This window comes from Eschrichtius robustus, chromosome 12 (assembly GCF_028021215.1).
Source record: "Eschrichtius robustus isolate mEscRob2 chromosome 12, mEscRob2.pri, whole genome shotgun sequence".
NCBI classification, from domain to species: domain Eukaryota; kingdom Metazoa; phylum Chordata; class Mammalia; order Artiodactyla; family Eschrichtiidae; genus Eschrichtius; species Eschrichtius robustus.
This window is the reverse complement of record NC_090835.1, coordinates 32,107,167-32,125,878: the sequence shown is the minus strand read 5'-3', so window position 1 is coordinate 32,125,878 and position 18,712 is coordinate 32,107,167. Positions and strand designations below refer to the sequence as shown.

Below are 18,712 nucleotides of genomic sequence, written 5' to 3'. Positions count from 1 at the left end.
ACTCCAAATATCCTGATACCAGAGTCTGCACTACTCTCAACCACTGTACAATATTAAAACAGACAAACCTTTAGAAATTATAAGCAAGCACAAAAAGCACTGATTAATAATCAACTATGGTTCCAGCAGCATAACTGTTAAATAACCTAGAAATCCTTCTGCTACCTAGTACTGGTGGATAAAATATGACATTTTAAAAATACACAGGTGACTTACATTTTAAATATACATACATACATACAGAAAAACACAGATGCCAGAAACACAGACAAAGCTGAATTCCAGAACACTAGGTATGTGAGCTGAAATTAAAGCTAGCCTTGGGGAGAGCGTCAGTACTAATAACCTAAGGGCTCCTTGAGCCCATATGTGGCAGGAAGCTGAAACTGAGACCCTTGTATTAAGCTTAAACCCACAAAAGGCTTAGTGAAATCATAGGAAAAAATCCAACTCTATTCTTAAGGGGACAAGAAGGAAGTGTTCTGATTCCCGTCTCACCTCCAGCTTGGAAAAAGTCCCCTGAGAATCTGTAATCATGGGTTTATAGTTCATGCAGGTTCAAGGTGCAAGTTTATACTATGTACATGATACAGGAAACTCCAGCTGGGAAATTGACATATATTGAGCCAATAACACTCATGGGAATCCTAGAAGAAGTAAGGACAAAATACAAATTGCAGCTGGGGCAAGAGCAAAAGAAAAACTCAACCCCTGGAGGGGAGGTAGAAAAATGTCTTGGGCTAAAAACATTATACCTTTACCAACCTTTACTAAGTAGAAATCTCTTACTCTAGGAGAGGGGTGTGAAACTCCTGTTCAAGACCAACCAAGGTAGAATGCAGAACTTAGCTGTCATAGGAAAGAGGGGCAGAAAGGCTGAAAATGTCCTACTCCTAGGCCCCAGATGCACAGGACCTTCCTAAGACTAAGAATCTGAATAACAGAGAACTCACACTCTGCCTCCAAAACAACCTAACATAGAGTACCAAACAATAGCTACCTCTAGGGGAACAGCAAAAATAGAGAGAGACCCCCTCTGTGTCATGGGCATTCAGGAACAGTTGAAAGCTGAAGGTAAAACTCTGACACTGAGAAGAACACTCCAGAAAGCTACCCCTCATTCTCAGCATAGACCCATAGCTAGATTAAGTTGAAGCCTCTGGTCCCCTGAACTTTACCATAGTAACAACAAAACCCAAACGTAGTTCAATTGATGATTAGACTGACTCAAACCTCTGCACTAATGGTGAGATACAAGAAGAGGCATGACTATATCCAGGAGTTAATACCATTTAGCTCAATCCCTACTGTTAGACCAATAATATCTAGCATTCAATCAAATATTATGAGATACTTAATTAAACAAGCAAGGAAAAAAACTTAAAACATTCTCAAAAGACAAAGAAACTAACAGAAACAGGCTCAAAGATGGCACAAATGTTGGAAATATTAGATATGTATTTTTAAAATAACTGTGATTAAAATGTAAAAGAGCTAGTGAAAAAGGTGGACAACATGCCTCAAGAGGCGATCTTCAGCAGAGAGATGAACTATAAGAAAGAGTTAAATGGAAATAAAAACTATGTTAAATCTAAAGAATTTGTTTCATGGGTCGTGTAGACTCAACACAACTAAGGAGAGAGTCAGTTAATATAGTTATTAACTTGAAGATAGTTTTATAGAGTTATCTAGCGTGAAACTCAGAAAGAAAAAAGAGTGGTTAAAAGCAGAACAGGGCATTCAGTAGCTTTGGGACAATATCAAAAAGACTCACAAATGTAAGTTTTCTTACCAGAAAGAGAAGAGGGATAAAATGAAATAGATCTGAGAAGCTCAGAAAACCTCAATCAGGAGAACTACTGAGATGAAAAGAGACAGACAGACAGACAGACAGACACACACACACACACACACACACACACGCAACTAGATACATCACAATCAAACTGCTGGAAGCTAAAAATAGAAAAAAATTTGAAGTTTGTCAGAGGAAAACAAAGACATTACAGAAAAAGGAATTAAAATTAGAGCAGACTTCTTATCAGAAACTATGCAGTCCAGGAACAATGGAGTGACATCTTTAAAGGAAAAAAGGAAAACCAAAAGAATCCAAAAAACTGTCAACTCAGAATTCTAAACCCAGCAAACAATATCTTTCAAAATGAAGATGAAATAAAGAAAAAAAGCTAAATGAATTAATTGTCAATAGACCTGTACTCAGGAAGTGCTGAAAAATATTTGTCAGGCAGAAGAAATATGAAAATAGATAGAAACATAAAGAAATGAAGAAGTCTAAGGGAATTCCCTGGCAGCCCAGTGGTTAGGACTTGGTTCATTCACTGCTGTGACCCAGGTTCAATCCCTAGTTGGGGAACTAAGATCTTGTAAGCCGTGCCACCACAAGGCCAAAAAAAAAACAATCAAAAAGTCCAAAAATGGGGAAAAAATGAACATAAACATAAAAGACATTTTTCTTATATTTAATCACCCTAACATAATTACTGTCTAAAGCAAAAATAGTAACAATGTATCATGGGATTTATGACATATGAAAAATAAAATATACACTAACAGCACAATAAATAGGAGAGACATTGGAACTATACTGTTGAAAGATTCTTATACTATATGTGTAGCAGTATATTGCTATCTGAAAGTATTCAGAAACTAAAGATGTATATTGTAAACTCTAGAGCAAACACTAAAGATAGGGAATATATAACCAACAAGCAAATAGTGGAGATAAAATGGAATCATAAAAAAATTCAATTAATCCAAAGCCAGGTGGAAAAAGAAGATAAAAGGAACAAAAAACAAATGAGACAAACAGAAAAGAACTTGTAAGACAGTAGATTTAAATCTAAATGTATCAATAATTCCATTAAGTATAAATGATCTAAATACTCTGATTACAAGTGAGAATTATATCAATTATATCTCTATTTTAAAAAATAGAAAAAAAGTCATGTAATCCCTCCCATTTAAAAGCTTCAAATGGTTGGTAATGTTCTGCATCTTGATTGTGGCAGGGATCATATGACCATAGGCCTTAATCAAAATTCATAAAACACTGCACCTAAAAAGGGTGAATTTTATTGTATATATCATATCTCAATAAACCTGACATAAAATTAAAGAAAAAATAAAGTGAGGAGAAAAACAAAGACATTTTCAGACCAATTCACAAGTCCTTACTAAACGAAAGACTGAAGGGACAAAGATAGCATTACAAATCAGTGAGGAAAGGAAGAATAACTCAATAAATGCTGCTGGGGTAAATGGTTATCATTATAAAATAAATAAAATTAGATCCTTACCTTTCATCACATCCAAAGATGCAAAAAGAAGCAAGCAACAGGGTCCTAATTGTAAACTGCTTTCCCAGTTCACGACTCTTTTTCTGAGAACTATATTCTTGACCTACTCATGTGTGTTACTACAATGGCTTGGCCCCCAGCCATAGGTGACAAGACGTAGTATGGATATTTGTCCCACACTAAACTAATCAGATTTTTCTCTCATGGGAATTTGAACTTGTACTTAATGGTTCTGGTTAATGTATATTATTCAACTGATGTGTTTTGTGAACTTAGGAACTAAGGCTTCATTAGGGAATGGCCATGTATACAGAAGAACAGAATCAGCATATAATCAGAGATAGACTAATGAAGCAGCTGCACAGAGAAAAACACAGAAGATAGGTCCTACAGTGAGGGAGAGAAAGAGAGACAGAGGGAGAGATTGAGACTGATTGGGAGAGATACCAATTTTCACATTACAAAAGCCTGCTGGCCCAACTTTTCTCTGAGGTACACTTAAGATACTCTAAAGTGAGTAGCCAAAAGAGTGAACATTAGTTACATTACTGGGTTCTGCTGTTAGGAGGCAGAGAGAAGAGATTAAGCCTCTGTGGTCACTTATAATGTCCAGAAGGATGATAGCCATAGATGAACACATTGGTCCCAACTGGCAAGAAGTGAAGTCTGGTCTATAAGGATGGAGACTCATCCCTCAGAACTGACCCAGTCCATGACTTATTGACCAGCCAGTCCAAAAATAACAGGTAGAAAGGAGTAACACCACTGAAATATTCCTGTATTACAAGAGTCATCTTTCTGCCAGAAAATGACAGATTGTTTTCTTCAATTTACATACAATCCCGAAACCTCTGGTTTCCCTGGATTTCAGTTAAGCCTTATAGATATCCTAATAGCATTTTTGAACTGCAATTTAAAAAATCTGAATGGCCACCAAATGCATAGAAAAGAGTTCTAAAACAGAATACTCAGGGTCAAATATTCTGTTAAATAGAAATTTCCCTGCTTTACAAGAGAACACATTTTCTGGACTAGTTAATTAAACTTCCTCTGATTGTAATAAATTTTACTAATTGCCTAGAAGTTTCAACCTAACGATGTTCACTCTCAAGTAAAATTTTGAGTGGATAAGCACTCAAAACACATACATCAATATTTCAGTAAAACGATGCTATCAATATAAAGGAGACTTAGACGTCTTGAAGTATCTAGTAAAGTTTCCAAAGAATATAACAAACAATACCTCGAACTTTTAGAATGTAAGATTTCCTTGTATCTTTAATGTATCTTATATCCCAAAAGAAGACTGAAATTTCCATTACAGTTATAAAGGTAGCAAATGTGATACCCTATTCCACATTTCACTTAACATAATAAATAAGAACAAGGATTTGGAAGTTAAATTGCTTGGGTTCAAATTCTTACTCCACCATTTATTAGCTCAGTTATCTCACTAAATTTCAAATTACCAAATAACTCTGGGCCTCAGTCATCTCATCTGTAAAATGGAATAATAAGAACTAACTCATAGGAATTTGTGAGGATATAAGGCACTTACAAAGTACCTCATGAATATAAGAACTCAATAGTATCTATCATAGTATATTTGACATAAGATCCCAAGAAAAGACTTAAATTAGATGACAACATGACTAAATAACCATTTATAAGAAACTATTTCTCAGATGAGAGTAATTTCCCAAGTTTTTGAAAGTGATATAAATAAAAGGATAACAATAAAACCCATTTGGAAAACTCATAGTTATCACACTATCAATGATAGTGTTGAAAAAGATATACATGAAATTGCATAAATTATTGTTATAGTATCATGAAAATGGGTAGAAATACCTAGTTAAAATAAATACATTGAATAGCCAAAACCTGCAAACGGCCCAAGTGTCCATCAACAGGAAAATGCATAGTTATATAGTCATGTAATGGAATACTACTCAGCACAAAAATTAGTAAGGTTATGCTGTGTGGAAAAAGCCTTATACAAAAGACTACATACAGTATGATTCCATTTATATGAAGTTCTAGAATAGGCAAAACTAACCTGTGATGGAAAATAATCAGAATAATAATCTCCTATGGGATGAGGGTGGGGATTTACCGGGAAGGGACAAAAGAGAATGTTTTATACCTTGACAGAGGTTTGGGTTGCACAAGTGCATACTTTTGTTAGAACTCATTGAACGGTATAGTTTTAAGTTTTGTGTATTTCATTGTATGTAAATTTTACCTCAAAAGAAAAAAAAACAAATATTGAACTTTAGTTAATGATATGCATGCTGAAGTATTTGGAAGGAAGTAGATCCATGTCTGCAACATATGTTGAAATACATAAAAAAGGATGAATTGATGGATGGATAGAGGGATAGATAAGAATAATAAAATGTTAATTGCAGGACCTAGGAGGTAGTAGCTATACAGGCACTTACTCTAAAATCCTTTCAACTTTTCTCTATGTTTGAAAACCTTAAAATAAAATAATTGAAAAATAAATACTTTATGTTCCTTACCAACGCCTGGAGTTATTAACAATCACTCCATTGTCTATGGAGAAAGTATCTGTAGGCAATCCAGCAATATTCCAAGCTCTAATTTTTACTGGATCACCCAGGGTCTTACTCAGTGAGAACTCCTCTGAACATGGGATTTTTTTCTGCTGTAAGAAATAAACAAATTTCTTTTGATGTTTTCTTTTGTCTTGTTGATTGAAATATTGTTAACATTAAAATACTGATTTAATTGTTATTAGATATTGTTTAATAATTCTAAAGAAAAGAAAACTGAAAGGAAAGTTGGACTATGGAAGTATTTTACTGATCAAACAAGAAGAAAAAAAGAAAAACCCCACATTTTCAGTCATTTCTCCCCTTCTCTGTTTTTATTATCATCTTTTCCCCCCAAATACCCCAACACATACTTTAAGTGTTCTATATAAAAAAACTTATGAAATATAAAACCATTACCTTGCACAACATGCTCCAATCTTCTGTACATGTTTGTCGAAAGCCAGCAGTGAAAGCACCAAGGTAGGCTATTACTCCTGCTGATACTAAGACATCACCAGTCAAATTTTCATATACTATCTGAAGGTCATCTGCAGCTTGAGACCATCTGGGAGATTAATCAAAGGCAAAATAGCCTCACCATAGAGAATGATCTAAGATAGTAATTGAAAGGGCTAGGGGCTTCTAGTCCAAACTCTATAACAAAATGCCATGAAATGTTGGGCACTTGCTTATCTATAAGCGAGGAGGTTGGGTCCCTTCTAGCTCTAACATGCTATAATATATATCTATGTTATACAAATGATAATCTACCTTTGATTATTAGAATATTAGGCATTTCTTACAGGACTTGTTCTTTCAGAATAAGCAAAACAAAAACAAAAAAAAAACACCAGCATTTTGTCTAATAATTTTAATCAGGATGATTTGGTCTAGTGGCCCTGCTATTTGTTCCTGAAAAACATAAGAACATTTGCAATTCATTACCAAAAATTACATTTAAGTTGTATAGCAGCTGACATACTAATGCTAAGGTTGATATTTTTTTGCATTTAATGAAACCTTTACAATAAAAAGTGCATGCCAAAAACATCTAATCTACGCTACAAAGTATTGTCAAAAGTATGTAACTTTATCATGCTATTCATTCAACAAATATAGTTAATAACTATGATAGTTGGCTGGCCAGTACAAATAAATAGATTAAAATAAAGCTAACTGGGCTTTGTTATAGCAAGTCAGTTATCCGAAATAAATTTAACAAAATGAACCATATATCCACTACTCCCTCCCAAACATTTTATTATGAAAAATTTTAACATACATAAAATTGGAAAGAATTGCACAATGATCACCCACATACTCACCACTTAAAAATTATCATTTGCTTTATTTGCTTCTTTCTCTCTCTCTCTCTTTTTTAACATTTGAAAGAAAGTTGCAAACACCATCCTTGACATTGATACTCTGTTAGGAGAAGCTTAGCCAGGTGCTTTATAGAAAGTCCCACAATCTCAACCAGCCATTTAAAAATCAGTAATCATAATAAATACCCAAAGAAAGTCACATATTCAAGCCTGACATTTTAAAATATTGTTAAAAGGAGTAGAAATCTGACCTTGATTTTTCTCCACCTAGTCCTCCAATTAGTTTTGAGGCTCTTTCAAGTTTCTTAGCACAGAGTTCCACCTGGTCTTCTAAACGAGACTTTTCCTCAGTTTTCTCAAGAAATGTTGCTTGTAAATTTTCCAGATGATGTTCTACTTCTGCTAGTTCTGCTCTCTTCTGATTCAAAAGCTCCATTGTCTCAGCTAAGGACTTCTGAGCTTCTGTTAAGCGGGCTTTCTTAGGAGCCACTACCTGTTTGGGATCAATATATGCAGCTATAATGTGTACTATATAAAACTGACAATCGACATAATCCTTTATACATATTATGAATTTTAAATGTTTATTTATGATTATAAATACATTCATCACTTATAACAATAAATTATATAAATTTTAAATGCCTTAAATCTTACATCATATTTTTATATGCAGATAAAGTAAAATATATTTCTATGTCTTATAAAATATATAAAATCATTCTGGACTAGCAAACTGTTATCTATAAAATAGGCAAGTTATTCTGGACTAATAAAATGTCATAATATGTAGCAAGAATAGCATAATATATAGCAAAATATCTGAAAATAATGAGGAGTTGCCATTCAACTGCTGCAAAAGAAATAGAAAAACATGTAACAGGAATTACAAATGCTTAAAAATACATGAAAGTGCTTTTTTTTTTTTTTTTTTTGGCATTTCCAAGTCAGCTTGGAAATTCTCAGTGTCTTCCCAGTCAGCTGAGGCTTACATTTGCCTTGAGGGGATTAAGACAGTAGCAGTAATACAAAGAGAAACAAAGTCTCGGTGTTCAGCTTCACTACCAAAACTGAATTTTCCTCAACAAATCTTGAAAAGTGACACTTTGTTGAGAGAAAAAGAATTTTCTAAATTTCTTATTTTATTATGCTCATTAGTATCAATATATCAAGAATGAGGTTTGGCCAACTTGATCAGAGTGTACTATAAGCCACCAGGAGAAGGAATTACAAGATGACCAAAGAGAGTATATGTCCATTTGAAAGAAGGGAGACCTAAGTCTTCTGGTACATTGCCGTGAATGAGCTGAGGGGTAAGAGGAAGAGTGAGGCAAAGAATCAGATATTGGGGCTTCCCTGGTGGTGCAGTGGTTAAGAATCCTCCTGCCAATGCAGGGGACACAGGTTCGAGCCCTGGTCCAGGAAGATCCCACACGCCGCGGAGCAACTAAGCCAGTGCGCCACAACTGCTGAGTCTGCACTCTAGAGCCCATGAGCCACAACTACTGAGGCTGCGTGCCACAACAAGAGAAGCCACCGCAGTGAGAAGCCTGCGCATCGCAACGAAGAGTAGCCCCCGCTCGCTGCAACTACAGAGAGCCTGCGCGCAGCAATGAAGACCCAACACAGCCAAAAATAAATAAAAATAAAGTAAATGTATAAAAAAAAATTAATTTTATTTCTTTAACAGGTGTATAAAGGTCTACTCCCCTGAAATTTACAGTCACAGTCTGTACCTCTCTACAGGCACATACACACCTTATTAAGAATATCTTCTCAATCATTACAGCCTGATCACTCATCCTATACTCTGAGGTTGTTCTAAACACATGCTATCATGTATTTTCATGGGTATTTTTATTTATATTTCCTGCTCCCCTTGGTTGAATTCTGCAAGCTCCTGAGGGCAAGGCCAGTGTTTCCTTGGTCCTTTGCTAGTCAAATTTACAAAATGCTCTTAACCATTCTCTGCTCTCCCAGGAATTTGGCCTCAGTGGGTACTCCAAAAAAGACTCCCTATCACTGCATGCCATGGCTTGATTCCACACTCTGCCTCTTAACCCTACTGGAATTTCTTACTTCAAGATTTTAATCTGCCACTTTGCTCTTGGTGTTTTGGATTTTTCTTTGCTTCTGCTGTCCCCTCATAAAACTTAATTCTCTTTTGCCCCAGGTCCCTGTAGCTATAGGTCAGTCTGGCCAATTCCAATGATCATCCCTGCTCTCACTTACACTAGTCCCAAACAGGTTACGTCACACATAAGTATTCTCTTCATCTACTAGATACTCAGTTAATGTCTGATGATTATGCTGTAGCAGGACAAATTCTTTGTGGTATCACTTTTAGAAACTTCTTAACTAGTAAATATCGGCATAGATTTTAATTTATGGGAATATTTCAACACAAAACGGATGTGCTGATCCTCAAAATACCTTTGCAACTCTGTCATACACTTCCATAGCCATGATCCATTTACACAGACCCTCAGCTGCAGAGGAAGCTTTAGCAACCTTAGGGGGATCAAATTCAGGGTTTGTTAAGTATTCACCACGAACCTTCTGCATAACAGTCACCTATAAAACAAAGATTTCGCTTTTAAAATTTCAACATATATCACGCAACCATAGATGAAAAATTAATCATACACAGTAAAAAAAAGTATATAAAAAAGTTACGTTGCCTTTAAAAACCAAAGTGAGTACTTTGAGATATTTTTAAAATAAGCATAATTGTAGCAGTCATATTTGTGAGCAAAATATGCAAACTTATTACAGATAGTGAAACAAGATATTTCTTCCAAAAAAATTAAAAGACTTTTGTAGTTTGGGAAAACATATGGAAACAAGGAAAAAGAACAATTAAACATAAATAAATAGAAGTTTGGATGAAAAACAACTATACTTTTTTACCTCACAAACTTGTATATCCAATTTATTAAGAAATAAGCTATTATAAGACACTTTGAGAACTCTTTCATGTCAATAATACACTAAAACAGTCATTTATTCAATGACTTTTGATGGTCTGAAAGAGGAGAGGTTTTATGTATTATGAGAATTCATAATATAGTCATTAATAAATATAATATTCATTTATTTATTATCTTAATTCTAAAGACAGACTATCTTCTTACATTTTATATAATATTGCAAAATGTTAAAGATTTTATACATCTTGGCAAAATTACATTTGTAGAAAAAATCCAATGAAACTCACCGGAATGTTGTCCTTGTCATATTCTCTCAAATCTCTTAGGAAATTCATATCTCCCAGAAGTTTTTTGCTAGGTCCCCAGTAATCTAATATCTATAAATAAAATTTATGGAAACTTATTAGATGTGCAATTAAATATGCTTGATATAAAACTTTTCTTCTTGAGGTTTAAGATATATTAATCCAGAGAAACTATACACTGTACCTTCAAAATATAAACCTACATCTCCTCGGAAATGAAATAAAGAGACTTCTCTCCCTGAGAACATGTTAAGTATATCAAATATTTAAAATATGTATATTAACTTATATATTGAATTTATTATTAAAAATTAAACATTAAAAGGCAAAAGATATGATTATTTCTCTTTAGAAAACTTAAGAAAAGCAGCTGGTATAAACACCATCACAATTTTCATATAAGAAAATATATTTTTTAAATTTCAACTTCTATTTTCCATTAATCTTGACTTTCAAACCAGAAAGGTAGTGCCATAGACTGAAAGTTTGTGTCCTTTCCCCAAATTCGTATGTTGAAGCCTACTCCCCGGTGTAATAGTATTTGGAGGTGGGGTCTTTGGGAGGTGGTCTTTGGTCTGAGAAATAGACCTCAGAGAGGTCCCTCACCCTTCCACTATGTGAGGACACAACAAAGAGATGGTAGTCTATAAACCAGGAAGTGAACCCTCACCAGACACTGAATCTACTGTAGTCTTGATTTTGGACTTCCCAGCCTCCAGAAGTGTGAGAAATAAATTTTTGTTGTTTATAAGCCACCCCAATCTGTGGTAATTTGTTACAGTAGCCCAAATGGACTAAAACAGGTAGCAAATATTTTTCTTATAGAAAATCTCCTCACCTACCTAGACTTCCCAAGTGGAATAAAGAAGAGAAAGCAGAAAGACCAAGATTATACACAGCTCTGTCAGTTATAAGATAAAGCACATGGTACTTGTGCTAATAAAAGGTGTTAAATAAGGAGCTGCACATTCTTTTTATTAATTTCAGAAGCCTGATGGGGTGTATGTGTGTGTGTGTATGTCTATCTGTGTGTGCGTAAGTGAGAATAACTTGTTAAGGTAAGAGTCTATTTATTTTCTTTATCTTTATTATGTCAACGAAGGATAGAATGGCCAGAAAAATAAATCCCAATTATCCAATTCAGGAATTCAAACCGAGGTATTGTAAAAACCTAAAAAGAAAATAAGTCTATAAATTTAGTTTAGGATAGATGTTACACCATCTTTTTTAAGGGAGATACCTTTGAATAATAATTGTAATAACAACAGCTAACATTTAGTAATAAATGTGTAATATTTATTATTATAAACAGCTTACTGTTTATAAGGCCTTATACGTAAGAGCTTTATATGTATTAACTAATCTAATCCTTGCATTAACTTTGTGAGGCAGGTACTATGACAATCCTCTTTTTACGGAGTTCCACAGAGATTAAGCATTGTCCCCAGGGTCACATTGCTAGGAGGGTCAGAAGTTCTGAATATAGACATTCTGGCTCCAGAGCAAATGCTTTTAACAACGTCACTGTACTGCTTAACAGCAGAATTTTTTGAATGCTCAGAAACAACACCTATATAACCATATCACGTTCTTGAGACTCTTAGCTGGAAAAGCACAGGTGTCTCACTGTTCATTCAACCCCACCCCATGACAGTGGGGAATTCTGCACAGACAGAAAAGGAGATGGAAACAACTGGAACTACATTTTTCTGATGCTATACTGCCTTAGCTTTATCTAGGATACATATAATCTGGAAAACAATATGTCTTCCCTGAACTGGGTACTGTTGACATTTAATTTGATAATAGTTGCTGTAAAGTGTTCTGTACATTCATGAATATGATATAAATCTGTGTCTAATTATTACCTTGCCTCCAGTTCCTGAAGGATCTGAAATTTTTTCTGGTTTTATATCTTTCATAACACAAACAGCTGCCATAACTAGTTTAACACCAGATGGAGGATTCTTCATTGACTTCACAATTGTAATGTCAGCTGGCTAAATAAAAAGAAAACAGGGTATCTTCAGAATAGCCTACTTTTAAATAATGAGAGTTTCAAAAATAATGTTGGAGAATAATAAAAGCATAAATTTTCATTTGAAAATGTAATTGTTTTTTGCTTTGCATGGTTATGAAAGAATTAACAAAAGAGAACTTAAGTACAGTAAACCAATGGTTCCCAAGTGTTTCAGAGTTCATAGGTCCTTATGAGAATATGGTGACAGCTAAGAATCCTCCAGAGAAAATATTTTTGCACACATGCACAAAATTTTTATATAGTCACATGCCAAGCCCACACATGGAATCCACGTTAATAACCCTAAGTTAAATAAAGACTTAATTCTATATTTGCTTACATGTTAGCTTTACCCACCAAAAATGAAAGAAGAGGTAAGTTCCAATTCCAAACTTATTTTCTAAAAAGGTGTATATTGTTATGACAGACACAATTGATTCAGTTAGTTATTATCCACTCCAGTATCCTTCTGACTTCCCTTGCAATTGCTGGAAAGCTAAAAATTTATCTTAGTTTCCCATGCAGCTAGAGTTGTGGGAGGTCGTTAGGTCCTACCATCAGATCACTTGAGTGATACTAGAATTCAGAATGAATAAGTGAGGAGACTTGCAGGGCACGAGGCATCTGTTTTGCTGATATGGATTATGGTGGAGGCAATATGGCTCTGTTAGAAGGCTCTGCAGGCTTCCAGCTCAGAGGGATCATTCCTCTGGTAGATTAGTGTCTCAGTTTAGCTTTGTGAGTCATTCCTGGCAGCTCGGCCTAGAATCTATTTATTTAGCTCTTCCAAGAATTCTGTAATTTATTTATAAAATTCCCTAAAGAATCTTTTCTAACACTAAATAGTCAATTCTCTTCTCTGCAACTGAACCTTAACTCTTTTATATAATACAGTATTTGATACTAGGAAGGGTACAAACAACTGAAAGGGAAACCTGATACTGATAACTTGAACTGGTGGTGTTTAAAGGCATCAAGAATCCTGTATCAGAGATGCAGTACTGAAAGTCCATGGTACACAGTGATAAAAGTTACCTAAATTCATGCTCATGGTCGTCTAGAATGGAGTGTCTATTAAAAACAAACTTTGTCAAAATGATTGGCTCCTGTGATAAACGTCTAAGGAGAGAATGAAGAAAGACTACTGGGTAGAATGTGGCTTTTAAATGTGACAGAGAGCAGACATGAAGAAAATAATAAGCTCAGAATTTTAATATTAAAATTCTGGTTAAATTCCTGGTTCACAGCACAGTGACAGTTTCTAAATATAAATGCCCTAACACAATCTTAAGTCTTACAACTACAAGTCTGATATAACTGAAAATCAGATATAGAGTTTGATCCTGAAAGATGCTGAATTACTGATAGGTTGAGCTCACCATCTTGTCAGGTATCTTACGTGAAAGTTGTAGCGGTCCCTAAACTTTCTGGCACCAGGGACTGGTTTCGTGGAGGACAATTTTTCAACGGATGGGGATCGGAGGGTGGCCGGGGGATGGTTCAGGCGATACTGCAAGCCATGGTTCAGGCGGTAATGCGAGCGATGCAGAGCGGCAGATGAAGCTTCGCTTGCACGCCGCTCACCTCCTGCTGTGCGGCCACGTTCCTAACAGGCTGCGGACCACTAGCGGTCTGCGGCCTGGGGGTTGGGGACCCCTGAGTTAGGGCATTGATTAGGAAAAAACGCAAAGAATGGGGTCTGAATATCCTGAACTTCCATACTACGCTGGGCCTCCCTAGTCAACAGAAGCTGGTCTCTCTGCTCTGTTTGGTGAGGTTATTCTGGTTTTGCCTAAAGACCCTGTAGAGTCATACACAACATAGTGTAATGCAGACAGGTGTGACCCACATCTATACTGGAAATGATCTTTAGGTTCAGCTGTACATGCATGTCCAGAAGGCTGCAGAAAGGTAGCTCGACATTCTATTTAACATATGCCTCCTGGTCCATGTACAGAACCACTGTGGCCTCTTGGAGATTATTCCATTCCCACTGGAATATCCTGAATGAAAATTATAAATAATATATGAAAAGCAAAAATATAAGATAACAGTATAGCAAAAAGGAATTGTTAAGAGTCAAGTTTCATTTGACTGGACAAAAACAATATAATACCACCCACTGAAAGTGAACTACACCGAATTAACCAAGTATCTGTATGCAGTTTTACTTTGTTGATGAAACACAAGCTAATTCAAACCCTTGCCTTTAGTGTATCCAGTGCAGACAGAGCTGCTTCCAAAGCTGGAATCGCCTCAGCTAGATCACTTTCACACTCATTTTTCAGAGCTTGGGCTTCTTCAGCCTTTCCACTGGCTATTTCTTCATCAAGTTTCACAAACTTTCTTTTTGCTTCCACTTGTGCAGATTCTATCTCAATAATCTAAAGAAAAGAAAGAAAAAAATAAAGACATTTCCTTAAACATTCTAATGCTTTCTCTATCCTAGAGAGAAAAGAATATTTGAAGATTAGGGAAACTGACATATCATTTTGAAGGATAAAATGAGGAGAAATGTAAATACACGTGACCTAATTTGGTAATGGGCTCCCCATCTCTCTTCAAAAACAACAGAAACCACATGGAACCCAATGAGTCAACTGAAAAGGGTATCATCCCTAAGATCTAGTGGCAAAATAATTAAGGCTTATTTTCAAGGCTGATTTTACATATTTCAATTGTCCTCTGACATCAGTTTTTAAAAATTCAGGATACTTTACCTGCATCATATGTGCATTTTCAATTTTAGCTTCCTCCAATTTGGGCTGTAACTGAACAAGCTCTATTTTCATTTCACCAACCTAAGTAGACAATTTGTCATTAGTTTTCATAACTACAATAGCTACGGAAGCCAAACAGATAAAACTGAAACTTAAATGTATCATAAGGTATTGGGGACAGAAAACCTTAACTTCTTTTTTTTCCAGTTCTTTACATGATAAACAAAACCATGAGAGTGTGGCCAGTTTTCTTCACAAAAGACTTTATCTTCCTTGAGTATGACAGGGCAGTGGAAGAATGCAGTTGTTGTGGAAGAAAATCAGATAGAAAAAAGGTGGCAGCTTGGGCTATCCCTATTATACTATGTGCCCGGTATACAGTGCATCCAGACCACCCCAACACTCTGTTGCCTATGTTGAAATAATGCTAATAAGTATTACTAGCACTTGACTCATTTAAAAAAAAACCAATCCTATATTTAACCAGCTATTACAATAAAAAGTCAACCCTGACATTATATTCTCTCCAAATGCCAAAAAATTAAGAATAAAACTGGGTGTATTTGAGTCTGTGTGGTCTGGGAAACTCAGTGAACTTCTGTAAAATTCACTTTACTCATCTGTAAAATGAGGATCATAAAAGTGTCTACCTCATGGAGTTGTTATGAGGAATAATTGAAGGAATGCACATGAAGCACATAACACAGTACCTGGCACATAATATATTCTCAATAAATTATAGCTCTTCTATTTCCCATTATGTATTACCATTTGAGCAGCTCCTCAAATTTACCTGAGACTCAGCAAAAGCTAATTTGTCAAGTCCATTCACATATCGCTGTTTTGCTTCCATTACAGCTTGTTGTCTCTTAGTCAAAAGCTGTCGAAATGAGGCAATAAGTTCAAGGTAAGAAGTAGCAGTAACATAGTTATGTCGTCCTAACGCGTGCAAGAACCTAAAAGAGAGGCAGATAGCATATCTTACTATAAGTAATGGGTTTTACAAAGTAAGAAGTAAATTCGACATAGCATTAACAACAAACATTTAAGAATAAAGGTTAATTTTATTCAGAAGCTGCTGAGTACTTGAAGTTTACAAAATCCTAGAATTTTACACAGAACCATATCCTAATTTCTTGTCTACAAAATATCAAATAGCAATGGTGTAGTTAAAAAGCACAAATCAACAAAGATATGTCTCAAAAGAGAACTATAGCAAGAAAGATATAGGTAGGTCTTCTTACATGTTTCATATGCCAGGAGGATCTAAGAGACCCAAGATACTGTACACAAGTATAGTAGGAAAGGGGACTGCAGATAGCATAGCAAGAATGAGTCATCATTCCTTGCACACGTGTCACATGTTGGTTGAATGGGGTTTGGCCAGAAATATAAGACTACTACCCACACACATAAAAACAATGGATACAATGATGTTTCACAGCAAGTATGTAGACTAGAGCCCACTGATTGGTTTTAACTGTCCAAGCCAAACATGTTAGCTGGCTGTAAAACTCTGGCAATATACTATGAGCACCTTTGAAATGAGGATCTCAGAGATGAGCAGAGGTAAAACTTATACTTTTAAGGCATCCACAGCCCACCAACCATCTCCCTCCTTGTCTGAGAACTTCCAACCAGTGCCCCAAGAGCAATGCTTGTTCTGTGAAACCTGCCAGCATAACCACAGCAGATCAGAGCAGGGTTGGGCACTGGACACAAACAAGGCTAATCATATTTTGGAATAAATTTGGAATAGAGAGCTGGAAACAGCCAATCAGTCTCTGCTACAGCTGGAATTGCAAGAAGTAAAATTGAGAATCTAGAGGCAGACAGCTAGCTTCCTCCATATATACTGGTAAGTAAAAAATTCAGTCTGTAAAGAGAAAGAAGAAAGCAGATGCCCCAAGAGAAACAGGGATGAGAAACAGAGAAAAAGCATTTCTGAGTTTGTGGTGGCTTTTTAACTCCTGCTTCCAGTCACTTCTAAGATCCAACTGTATTCTTTCCCTTAAACTTTGTAAGGTACCCCTGTATCTTTGTAATAAATTCCTCTCTTTGTGAAACCTAGATCAAGTAGCTTTCTATTACTTGTAAGTCTTAACTAATTAAATGATTGGAGAGACTTAGAAGACATAGAAATCCTATTAAAATTTGGGGCTTTCACAAAAAAAGATGCTTTAAAATACAAGGCATTATTGTAAAATTTATTAATATTAACCTTTCTGAAAGACGCATAATGGAAGTGTGAAAGTGTTTGCAGATTGGAACTATCTCTCGTCGTTCAACCTCAGTAAGCTCCAGTGTTTCTAAGAATTTCACAGCTACAAGTTCAAGAGCATCTTCGGGCCATGGCTAAAAATAAGAAAAAGAAAAGCAAATAAAAGTTAAGATGATTAGTCACACTTCAGTTATATAAATTGTCTTCCTGTGCGAGAAGAATTTGGGGTTGAGAAAATTAAAACCTTAATAGGGAAAATAGAATTAGGGGGACTAAGGTCACAATAAATCTATGAAAGATCTAATAAATATTTTATACAGTAAAATTAAAGATAACGCAATATAAAGGAAAGGTAGATAATAATTTACGTATCAAAGATATACTACACTGCTTCCCTAACTCTTCCACTTGGACATCTAGTAGGCACCCCAAATTTAGTAGGACAACGGCACAGGCTGCTTAGTTGCTCTCCTAATACCTATCAGCCCCCTTTCCTTAGGACTCCAATTTTATTCTAGATAGCAATATGCCCAGTTATAATACAACATTTCCTAGACTCCTTAGCAATTCAGAGTAAATAATGACATATAAGCAAGCTCTCTAGAGAATTACATAGAGCTGGCATGGGTCCTTTTTGCCCTACTTTCCATTATTCTACTTTGTTCCCGGAGCACAGATGTGAAAGTTGGAGATCTAGCAGCCACATTAGACCATATGATGACTCTGAAGATGGAAACCACATGCTAAGGATAGTAAAGAAGAACATGGGATTCTGATGACTTTGTTAAGTCACAAAAGTCCCAGTCTGCTTACCTTCAATTTTTTTTTTCTATATGAGAGAAGAAAAGAAAAAAAAACCCTATGTGTTTAGTTTGGGTTTCTGTTACTAGCAGCCCATCATAACTCCTACCTGTTATAACATCCAAAGTTGAACATTTGATTTTCTTCCCCACAAATTCACTTTTCTTCCAGTATTCCCCATCTCAGTGAAATGGTTCCTTTGCTTTTCCTAGAATATACCAAGTGTGCTTCTGCCTCTGGGCCATTGGATGTGCTTTCCCTCTGACTAGAACCCTCCCCACCTAGACCTCCACGTGGTTCACTCTTTCACATCTCTGTGCAAATGCCAATTTACCAGGAAGTTCTTCCCAAAGCACTCTTTCTAAAACAGCATTCCTTCCCTCATTACTCTTTCCCTTATCCTGAATTTTTTCTTAGCACTTACCAATGTCTGACATATATATTTATTTGTTTTTGTCTGTCTCCCCGACTCACCACTAAAATGTAAAGTCCACGAAAGCAAGGACTTCTTC

General features: G+C 35.6%; 1 protein-coding gene across 1 annotated transcript in view; it reads right to left on the bottom strand.

The window, feature by feature from the left end:
- DNAH12 (dynein axonemal heavy chain 12) overlaps nt 1-18,712 on the bottom strand; it is a 219,539-nt gene that overhangs the window by 46,821 nt on the left and 154,006 nt on the right. Inside the window, exons 45-54 of the mRNA XM_068557202.1 lie at nt 17,400-17,533; nt 15,972-16,134; nt 15,179-15,259; nt 14,666-14,842; nt 12,307-12,438; nt 10,421-10,510; nt 9,637-9,777; nt 7,455-7,696; nt 6,296-6,443; nt 5,843-5,988 (exon numbers count right to left, since the gene is read on the bottom strand). Of these exons, the coding sequence (XP_068413303.1) occupies nt 5,843-5,988; nt 6,296-6,443; nt 7,455-7,696; nt 9,637-9,777; nt 10,421-10,510; nt 12,307-12,438; nt 14,666-14,842; nt 15,179-15,259; nt 15,972-16,134; nt 17,400-17,533 (1,454 nt within the window). The remainder of the gene's footprint in view (nt 1-5,842; nt 5,989-6,295; nt 6,444-7,454; nt 7,697-9,636; nt 9,778-10,420; nt 10,511-12,306; nt 12,439-14,665; nt 14,843-15,178; nt 15,260-15,971; nt 16,135-17,399; nt 17,534-18,712) is intronic.